The sequence below is a fragment of the Babylonia areolata genome, chromosome 1, assembly GCF_041734735.1.
Source record: "Babylonia areolata isolate BAREFJ2019XMU chromosome 1, ASM4173473v1, whole genome shotgun sequence".
NCBI lineage: Eukaryota > Metazoa > Mollusca > Gastropoda > Neogastropoda > Buccinidae > Babylonia > Babylonia areolata.
This window is the reverse complement of record NC_134876.1, coordinates 89,735,393-89,746,951: the sequence shown is the minus strand read 5'-3', so window position 1 is coordinate 89,746,951 and position 11,559 is coordinate 89,735,393. Positions and strand designations below refer to the sequence as shown.

General features: G+C 44.0%; 1 protein-coding gene across 1 annotated transcript; it reads right to left on the bottom strand.

Annotated features, from left to right (window-relative positions):
• Nucleotides 1–3,924, bottom strand: LOC143290469 (protein Wnt-8b-like). Its single transcript, XM_076599954.1, has 4 exons — nt 3,822–3,924; nt 2,540–2,668; nt 1,340–1,482; nt 1–501 (listed from the first exon to the last, which is right to left on the bottom strand). Exons 1-4 carry the CDS (start codon nt 3,922–3,924, stop codon nt 1–3), a joined length of 876 nt encoding a protein of 291 aa, XP_076456069.1.
• Between the last annotated feature and the right edge of the window lie 7,635 nt (nt 3,925–11,559).

The window sequence follows — 11,559 nt, the reverse complement described above, 5'->3', positions numbered from 1 at the left end:
CTAGCGCTGACAGTAGTACTTCTGCACCACCTGCCGGCACTCCTTGCAGCGCACGGTGCAGCACCAGTAGAACTTGCAGTTGCAGCGGGTGACCACCTCCACCATGTACTTCCTGACCCTCAGCCCACACTCCAGGCACAGGGTGCGGCAGCTGCGTCTCTCGGCCCGGCTGGCCTTGAGGCCCTTGGGCGGCCTGGAGCACTCCCGGCCCTCCGTGCTGCTGGCAGCGCCCCCTGGCGCCTGGGCCCGGCAGTAGTCCGGGGAGGGCACGAGGTAGACGAGGTCCTTGGAGGAGATCATGGACAGGCCCCGCCGCCGGGCCCGGTTCCCGTGGCGGAGTTGCCCGTCCTGCACGTTGACGTGCACGGCCCGCGTGTAGCGCCGCTTCAGGAAGGTGCCCACGCGCCGGAAGTCCGGCAGACGCTGCCAGCACGTGCGCAGCGAACAGCTTCCGGATACGCCGTGGCACTTGCACCGCAGCTCCAGGTTGCGCCACACTGCCTGAAAAAAAGAAAAAAAAGAAGAAAAAAAGAGGATGTTTAGCAAACATCGACTGCACAAAGGCTTGTATACTCTCTCTCTCTCTCTCTCTCTCTCTCTCTCTCTCTCTGCCTATCTATAAAGAAAAAACCTTTTGAGTTCTGTCTGACTGTATCTGTCTGCCTGTCTCTGTGTTATATATATATATATATATAAACAAAAAAACCATTGACGTCTGTTATGCATTTGCATCACTTTGTTCCATTTTTAATTTTTTTTTGTTCTCATATTCATTGCTTCGAATGAATATTTTGCAAGGGCAACAATCCATGTAAAAATGTTCAAAATAAGCTCTTGCTATTGAATTTTGAAAGTGCTCAGTAAGAGGCGTGAACCTTTGGAGCTCGTGAACAAAGAACGGGAATGCTTTTTTTCTTCTTTTTAATCGAAACTGGTTGTTTGTTTCTTTTTCGTTGTTTTTTTGTTTGTATATATATATATATATATACATATATATATATATATATACATACATATATATATATATATATATATATATATATATATATATATATATATATACCAAAGGGCTCCGTTGGTGTTGTTGTTGTTGATACTTTATCATTCTTTACTTAAAGAAAATAAGTATGCACTCAGTTTCAGTTTCAGTTTCAGTAGCTCAAGGAGGCGTCACTGCGTTCGGACAAATCCATATACGCTACACCACATCTGCCAAGCAGATGCCTGACCAGCAGCGTAACCCAACGCGCTTAGTCAGGCCTTGAGAAAAACAACAACAAAAAACCCACCCCCCTTCCCCACCCACGCACACACGGGAGATAAGGCAAGCGGTACTCACTGCTCGTCCAACTTGGTTATTATGCCGATTTACAGCAGCGCGTGCATCAGCGCCCTCTATGACTCCGTCAAACAGCGCACGTGACATAGTGTCGCCCTGTTTCGCGCCTGCGTTCTTGCAGCCTTTCCACTTCCAGTTCCTTTCTGAAAATGATTCATACCCGTCAGCATTGATAAGATACAGTTTTGTTGTTGTTTTTGAATCGGAAATTTGTTATTGAATATCGGCCATAGACCGTGATTTCAAAACATCATAGAGAAGCGGGGTAAGCCCGGGGGTTGGGGGGATGAAGCAATCAATAAACGTATCTAACATCTTAGTTTCAATGTTTCAATAACATCTTTAATTTTTTTTAATTTTTTTATACGTTCTTCGCAAAGGGTGTATATTCCGTCACAGGCTAAGCAATATTCTCAAGCAAACGTTGGTTATGTGGGTGTCTTTTCAAGCTACACTTTTTGTATCGGTCATGCTTTTCCTTGTCATCACAGCATGAAGAATAAATCTAGAGACCCGCATGATATTTATACTGTATGTGCATTTGGTGAGTGGACTGTTTTATGTGTGAAGAGGAAGGAGTCTCTGCGGGGTGCCTGCGGAAGCGCGCGCGCGCTTGTGTGTGTGTGTGTGTGTGTGTGTGTGTGTGTGTGTGTGTGTGTGTGAAAACCCATATATGCGAACGTTCGTCGGTGTACATGAATGAGGGAAGTGTACCCGCACTTAGGTATCAATGCATGGATGCATAGTGGTACTCGTGAGCGTGCAAGTGTTAAAAGTGGGTGTCTGTTGGGGAATGTGTATGTGTTTGTATATATGGGTATCTGAATGCAGTGTATCCGAATGCAGATTTTTTTCTTTATTTTTATTTTTATTTTTTTTTTATATGAGAAATGACTCGTTATAATTTTCTGCATGTCACTCAGATAAAAACGTTTATCCGATGAAAATACGTAATATCTAGTTGAGTGTATCACAAAGGGTGCAGCGAAGATTCGTTACCTGTCTTTTTGCAATGGATGCCAGGGATATGATATGAAGTGCACACAATGCTTGCTTTGGTCTCAATTAAAAATATATATTTCTACCTTTGCTACAAAGTGTTCTGACACTATGGTCCAAGGGATACGAGTAAAGGGCGATGATGTTTCGTGGCGAAGTAGGCGTTAACCAGCGCAGTTGCTATAACGACGTGTTGCATACCTGTATGGTTGCTATGGAGATGTGGATCGCACGTGCAAGACAGCAGCGCCCCCGTGCTGCAGTTCCGCGCCACCACATACATCACGCCTGACGTCACAAGGGCCTGCACCACAGCCGTTTCCTGATTGGCTGAAAAAAAAAAGTGAATCGGTCTGAAAAAAATTTTAGTTTTGATCATTTGTTAGTCAATTCATTTTGTGTAGGTATTAAAAACAAAACAGAAAAAAAAACTAAAAAAAAACCGCTTTCAATCGTTGAACAGTTTTAGTTCAATTTATATTGGTTTGTTTGGTTCGAACGGCAAATTGGTTCGAACGGCAAAAAGAAGTTTGTTTCTTTGCATTTAGAGAGAGAGAAAGAGAGAGTACATGTAACACAAATTTGTGAAATGAGCAGCAGAGCCTACAAAATTCAAGGCACACACACACACACACACACACACACACACACGTGTGTGTGTGTGTGTGTTATAGGTTGTCATTATATTAACAGAAGTTTATAATGGTGATGACAGCAAAAAGAACATCACTACCACTACTAATACTACACCTACTGCAACTACTACTACTACAAGTAATACTTATGATGATAATAATATCAATGATGATGATGATAATGATGATGGTAATAATAATAGTAATGATGATGATGATGATGATAAGATGATAATGATAATAATATTAATAATACAGCACGCTTTACAACAACAACAACAACAACAAAAATCAGGCAATCTTCGTATTTTGCCCAAAGATTTGAATCAGTCACTACTAAGAAAAACACGCGTTTTGGGTTTTTTTGTTGTTGTTGTTTGTTTTATCTTCAGTTTAACGTCTATTCGCTATAAGTGTTTTTAGACGGAAAGGAGTAAAGTAGTGGATAAAGGAAAGGGAGTGCATGTGAATATTAGTGTAAAAAAAGTGTTCATGTTATGTATCAGAGGAAAGGTATATTGTTATAAGAAAAAGTCTAAAGAGATTGTGGTGTGTATTGAATAAGGTGTCATGGGAGGGAGAATATGTATATGCATATCAACAAGTATTAACCTACAACAACGTAAATATAAATAACAACATTAATTATAATACAACAAAGGAGGATACCAACTGGACTGGAGTTTAAAATTTCTGAAAACATTGTGTGTGTGTGTGTGTGTGTGTGTGTGTGTTGTGTGTTGTTTGTTGTTTTTTTTTTGTTTTGTTTTTTTAACTATGCGCACACTTGGCCGGCAAAACATCCCGCCGGACGTCGGCTGATTCCACTGATGATTTAGCTTGCTCACCGGGCGTCTCTGCAGTGTGCACAACCTGCAGGAGGCTGCGGTCGGAGCAGTCCCAGCGCTCCCAGCGGAACTGGTACTGGCACTCTGACAGTCCCAGCTCCATGCCCTTGGAGATGCTGTCCGCCAGCAGTAGGTAGCCCTGGAATGATGATGAAGAAAGAACGTCACAGGGATGATTGATGCATGAGTGGTGGGTGGTGGCGGCGTTGGCCGGGGTGGGGGGGGGGGGGAGAGGGACTCTCACACGTGCTTCTGTTTACTAGAACTCCTCCCTCCTACTTTTTATGTATTTGTATTTCTTTTTTTTCTTCTTTTTTTTTTATATCACAACAGATTTCTCTGTGTGAAATTCGGGCTGCTCTCCCCAGGGAGAGCGCGTCGTTGTGCTGCAGCGCCACCCCTTTTTTCTTCTACGTGTAGTTTTGTTTGTTTTTCCTATCGAAGTGGATTTTTCTACAGAATTTTTCCAGGAACAACCCTTTTGTTAACGTGGGTTTTTTAAGTGCGCTACGTGCATGCTGCACACGGGACCTCGGTTTATCGTCTCATCCGAACGACTAGCGTCCAGACCACCACTCAAGGTCTAGTGGAGGGGGAGAAAATATCGGCGGCTGAGCCGTGTTTGGAACCAGCGCGCTCAGATTCTCTCGCTTCTTATGCGGTCGCGTTACCTCTAGGCCATCACTGTATGTATGTATTCATTCATTCATTTATTTACTTATTTATTCATTCGTTCGTTTGTTTGTTTATTCATTTATTTGCTTTGGTGGAGACAGGTCTGGCGACGGTGTCCGGCACTGAAATCACACACAATAGATATCGAGTCATTTAGGATCGAGGCGCAACAGCTGGATCTTTCCCTGATAGAAAAAAGAAATCAAATTGGTCACAGTTGGTATCTTGAAATGGCTTAACGTCCTCCTCCACTCCCTTTTTATTTTATGGATACGTATCTTTCTAAATGTGTGTGCGTGTGGGAGGGGGGGGGGGGGCGGGGGAGAGGGGGGTGCTTGAGTGTGTGGGCACACACACACACACACACACACACACACACACACACACACACACACACACACACACACACACACACACACATTTCAAAGAGATAACCCTCTAACAAATATGGTATGAAAGATAGTTTTTTTGTTTTGTTTTTTTAAAGAAGAAGAATAAATAAAGAAAAAAAGGTAAGGGACATGACACGCACAAAATGGGTCATGCAAATAAGTACATTTTATGAAAAGCCCCCCCTGATGCACACAGTGCCATGGTTTCTACGACAGGTACTTTGACACCCCAACCAGACAGGATGAGGGAGGAGGGGGCGGGGTGTGTGTAGGGGTGCGGGTGGGGGGTGGGGATGTGGGGGTGAAGTAAGTCGTTGCGCCGTGATTTGGAATGCGGTTTGTTCAGTCAGTTCAAACCAGACAAGCACGCGCACTTTTTCGTTTGTCTCAAATTCTTCAGTTCAGCAAAAAACAAAACAAAACAAAACAAAAAAAACTACCACATAATCCGCTTTGCAATGTAAACTGGCGTACTTGAGGTAAATCGTCTTGATAGCTGTGGTGCCCTAATCCTTTTAGTCTGTTATCGCTGGGAATTCATGCAGCTCGCTTCCACGGAGACATTGTGCTCCTCCGTGAGTGGAAGCTGCTCTCCCCCCGACAATGGGTAAACCAGAAGGAGAGGCCGGCTAACAACTTCGTTAGCAGGTCTCACGCGGAGAGGGCGGGAAAGCTCAACACTCCGCGCCCTCTCACCCGCCATGACACTCTAAGGGACACAACCGAAAACCCGAGCAGCACCAGCCGGGGTATTTCCTGCCACAAGCATTGAGGCCGGGGGTGAAAGGCCTGGTAAGCGACCCCCTTCATCAAAACCTGGGAGGTGGGAAATTTTCATCCGGGGCGGCGGGCAGACACACTCTGCAAGAGAGAGAGGAGGGGAGTGGGGGGAGGGGGATGGGGGGGAGCGAGGGGGTGGGGGTGGGTGGGTGGAGGGGCCCGTGAGCTAAAATGCTGAGCACCCTTCTCTTGATTTGTTGTTCATTACGGTTTGATAGAAGTGGCGATTGAGACGGGGTTCCCACTGGCAGGTCAATTCAGGGGAAACATGCCCCAGACAGACCTCCCTTTTCTCGCTCTCTCTGAAACGCCCTGAGCTCAGTGTAGCCCATGAATGGCGTGGCGTGAGAGCTGCAGGAGAGCCTTTCTCCCTCAGTGTGTGAGCGGGGGATAATTTCACGTCGTCATATTTCTCTCACACGGCAACCTGTCAGACTGCAGACAAACACTGAAAAGCAGCAGGGCAAAAACTGAACGTCTGAGGGGGGCAGAGGTGCTGAAGGAGGAGGTATACAACCCCCCTCCCTCCCTCCCCACCCCTCCCCGAAAAAGAAAAAAAGGAGGGTCCAGGAATACTAGTGGGTCCACTCGGCTCTTCTGCTCGATTAACGCTCATTGAAGATGCCACCCCAAGAGGCCTCATACAGTGGTAATCGGGCGAGAGAAAGGTGTAGATAATCAGGCCCCTGCTTGCTCTGCGGAGGGTTTGAACAAGATGGGGGCATCCCGGGTTTGGTTGGAGGGGGAGAGGGCCGGGGGGTGGGGGGCAAGGGGGGGGGCGAGTCGCCAGCATAAGTACATCATTGTACACACACACACACACACACACACACACACACACACACAGAAGCGCCAGCACAGTACAGGTATAGGTGGACCACGTACTGGACTGACCTCACGGCTCAGAACCCAGACGGACCCGCCCCCGTGGCTTATCCCCTGTGGACCGAACAGGTCATCAGTGTCGCCTGGCTCCACCCCCTCAGATTCCCTCCCCCTTACTCTTACACACTCATGTACAAACCACCGTGTGTGTGTGTGTGTGTGTGTGTGTGTGTGTGTGTGTGTGTGTGTGTGTGTGTGTGTGTGTGTGTGTGTGTGTTCGGGCAGACGTGGATCAAGAATCCAGGAATGGTTTTTTAAAAGAATTCCATGTGCACTTTGTACGCTACAGTGGGTATTGTGTTACTGACCATGGCTTGACGGCTTTGCCGGAACTCTAGTTCGTGGTTGTTGAAGCTTTGTTCTGTGGATCGCATCTTTCTGTTCGGGAACCAAAATCATATCACACATTACCTGTCTTCTCGTGTGTGTGTGTTTTGTTGTTGTTTCTTTTGTACACGAGTGGGCTTTTACGTGTATGACCGTTTTTACCCCGCCATGTAGGCAGCCATATTCCGTTTTCGGGGGTATGCATGCTGGGCATGTTCTTTTTTTCCATAACCCACCGAACGCTGACATGGATTACAGGATCTTTAACGTGTGTATTTGATCTTCTGCTTGCGTATGCACACGAAAGTGGTTCAGGCACTAGCAGGTCTGTACAGATGTGGACCCGGGAGATCGGAAAAATCTCCACCCTTCACCCGCCAGGCACCGTTACCGAGATTCGAACCCGGGACCCTCAGATTAAAAGCTTTATCAACTCGGTTATTGCGCCCGTCAATGTTAAATCAAATGATTTAATTATTGTGAAAACCCTGTCGAAAACGTTGAAACATAAAATCCTTAGTTTTAGAATCGAATTAACGATGAAATCTAACGCCAAATTCACTTCAGACTTCCAAGTCATCTTTAGAAGTATAAGCTATATCAACATTAGAAAGTTGCGTTCAGTTACAGTTAGCATCCGAATTCCTACACGAGTTTACCGCAATAGCATGATACTGCGGTAGACCTTAGTATGAAAATTTATGGGGAGTGGGATGAGGGTGAGAAGAACACCATGTTTGTGACTATAATACTTTTAACTGAAAAATGCGTCCCCGGACAGATAATTTCTAACAAAGCAAAATCAAAACGAAACAAAATAGCCCTCCAACACCCCCCAAAAACAACAACAGGAAAAATGAAATTATGAAACCAAAAACAAAAGGGTTGTTGCGCAGACAGACAGACAGATGTCAGTTGAAATATTTATTGTCATTGCCTGGCTATAATATTATTCTTTTGACAGGGGCAACAATTTAGTCATTCGGATGAGACGATAAACCGAGGTCCCGTGTGCAGTATGCACTTTGCGCGTGTAAACGAACCCACGGCAACAAAAGGGTTGTCCCTGGTAAAATGCAGTAGAAAAAGCTACTTCGATAGGAAAAACAAATAAAACTGTACACATGGGGGAAAAAAAATGTGTGGCGCTCTCATTGTAGCGACGCAAATTTCACACAGAGAAATCAGTTGTGACAAAAATGAGTAATAAACTGCAATACATTACAATACAATGCAATACAACTTACAGTTTTTTAAGACATAACATCTATCTATCAATCTATCTGTCTGTCTGTCAGTCATTCAATCGAACAATCTGTCTGTCTGTCTGTCAATCATTCAATCAAACAATCAATCTGTCTGTCTGTCTGATTTCTCATGAATAATTAGTTTTAAAGTAAAGAAATTAGTTGGGTTAGATTGACAATCATTCTGTCTGTCTGATTTCTCATGAATAATTAGTCAGTTTTAAAGTAAAGAAATTAGTTGGATTAGATTGACAACGCTATTATCAGAGGGAGAGAGACAGACAGACAGACAGACAGACAGACAGATAGAGAGACAGAGAGAGAGAGAGACAGTGAGAGATTGTTTATAAAAGCGCTTGATAGATAACTTGGCGTCTCCGCACATGCTGTACATAGACCCCATCGATGTTTTAGGGAGCTTTGTGTTTGGCCTGGTTTCATATCATTGAAGTTTGCAGATACTTATCGTTGTCATCTGCTGAATCACTAGTAATTGAATTCAGAACAACATTGGCAGTAGACAAGAAAAATTCAACGATATTTTGATACTAATATCGACGATGACGATGACGGTAGTAATAATGATAATGATAGTAATAATGATAAATAATAACATCGGCGACAACGACGACAACAACAAGAACAAGAGGCAAGGCCTTCAAGACTCACTTGTGATACACTTTAAAAAAAAAATCTAATAGTTAAAATGTGTTCTGTATTTTTGTTATAAAGCTTCGGGTTAAAAGAAAAAGAAGAAAAAAAAGTCCTAACGGCAGATTCGAACCCCGCGTGTTCGGATGAGAAGAAACTGTCTTATCCATTACACTATCGTGGCTCCTTAACTGACGTTCGAAAATATAATATTTAAACATGCTTTTCTAAAGGGCGATAAATCGATTGCGGTATTCGCAGTGAGAAGGCTGTTTAAATCATATTATTCTGGTGTATCTTGGGCATTCAAAAAATCTTTAAAGGCAATTAAAAATTCTTTTTAAGTCCGCGGTAAAGGAGACGTGGCTATCGCCGCAATCACACTGCTACATTTAGCCGTTTTCTCTGGATCTAGATAGATACACAACTTTAGTTACACCTGGTTGACTCAGTCGATTCAATTTCTCTTTTATGTTCATTCTAGTTTTATAGTTTTAAAGTTGATATGAAAATGGAGTATTTTGTTAAACTAATAACATGTACAGCCAAGTACAAGTACTTCTAAACGTCGTATGAAGTGAAAAGGACTTCATTTTGAGAAAAGTCAAGACTGGAAATTTTTACGTTTCATCAATTCAAGGGTATTAACTCTCATGGTTTATTATTTTTAACTGTGAATTCCGACTGATTTTATGGATATTTTTATGGCAGTTTGGGGCATAATCCAGTAAGTGATGAGGCGTTCACAAATCTTTCTCTGAATAAATATTTAACGGTCTCCTTCTCCAACTTTCCATCACATGTTATCGTGTATTGTCGATTGAATATAGGATTGAACGGGCAGGTCAACAACTTGAAACAAAATGGCGTCGTTCGCGTTCGCGAAGAATATGAGCACCCGCTTTGAATATGTATATATATGTGTACGCAATTGATTTTTGCCCATGACCTTCAGGGCTCAACCAGTAGATCTATAAAGTTCACTCGTCGTATTGATTTTAATATTTTCCGAAAAAGACCACTTGGGCGAATGAATATAATGAAAGCCCTGTACACTGAGAGTAAAACATACAGGCTTTTTATGTATTGAGTATAATTTCAAAACGTAATGTTTAAGATGAGAAAGATCAGTTTAAAGCAAATTAAGCCCCCCTATCATTAATTACAGATTAATTTCCCTTTTTTACTATCTGCACCAAAGACATGCAAAATAAATATAACTTCCATGCTCAGCAAAAGAAGTTCCTGTTTGAACTAAAAATGATAAAAATGACTGCTCTTGTTGTGTCAGAATATCAGATCAAAGTGCCAAGTTTAGTGAATAAAAAATATATAAATATAACAGTAAATTCAGTGTGCATATAATTTGGCTTTTTTTTTTGTTTTTTGGTGCCCATCCCAGAGGTGCAGTATTGTTTTAAACAAGATGACTGGAAAGAACTGAATTTTTCCTATTTTTATGGCAAATTTGGTGCCAGTTGACAAAGTATTTGCAGAGAAATGGCAATGTTAAAGTGTACCACGGACACACACACACACACACACACACACACACTCTCTCTCTCTCTCTCTCTCTCTCACACACACACACACACACACACACACACACACGCACACACACATACACACACACACAAAGACAACCGAACACCGGGTTAAAACAGACTCACTTTGTTTGCACAAGTGAATCAAAAATGGTGATGATGATGTGATGATGATGATGATGATAATGATGATATTACTGCTACTGCTACTACTACTGCTGCTGCTGCTACTGCTACTATTACTACTACTACTAACAGTACACTATACCATACTACACCACACCAAACCACACCACATTGTACCGTATTGTGTTATGATATTTTATTTCGTATCGCGTTACGTTGTATCAGTTTCTTGACCCACAGATTATTATTATTATTATTATTATTACTCTTTTTTTTTAATTACTGTGTGTAGTACGAGCTGCACTGATATCAGAGCGTTTTCCCCCCAGCCCAGTCTCCTCTCTGTTCCTACTCTCTCTCTCTCCTCCTCCTCCCCTCCTACCCGCCCCACCCCCCTCACCACTACTTCATCCCTTCTTCCTCACCAATGCCCTTCCAGTTTGTTGTGTGAGTGTTCACCTGTCAAAGTGGATCATGTTAGAAAATGGAGTCAGCCACAGGGGTGCCCCCTTCCTCTCCCTCCCTTCCCTTGCCATTCCCTCCCTGCGCCCTCCCCGACACAAACTCCCCCCCCCCTTCATGACCCCTCCTCTCCTGGCACTCCTCTCCCCCTCTCTCTCTCTCTCTCTGCCACCCCCCTCCCCCTCCCCCGTCTCTTTCTCTGTTCCTTCTCTGCGTTTGCTTGTTCAGTTCACTGTCTGCTGAAACTTCAAGATTTTCTGCAAGTGTGTTGCATGTGTGTGTGTGTGTGTGTGTGTGCGTGCGTGCTGTGTGTATGTGTGTGTATGTGTGTGTGTACGCGCGTATCCGTGCGTGCGTGCGTGCGCGCGCGCGCGCGTGTGTGTGTGTGTGTGCATTGTACCCCCGTCTTCACGAGGGGGTAATGGCCTTTGTATGAGTAAAACACCAGTCTCTGTCTCTGTCTATTTCTCTCTCTCACTCCCCCCTCCCCACACTCCCGCTCCCTGCCCTTCCCCCCACCCCCCACCCACCCCCTCCAAATGTCTGTCGGTCCCCCCGAACCTATCTCCCTCATCTCTTCCTTCCTCCTTCCCACCACTGTTCTGTCACTGTGTCGGTCTCACTCTTTGTCCGTCTCTCCCATCCCCTC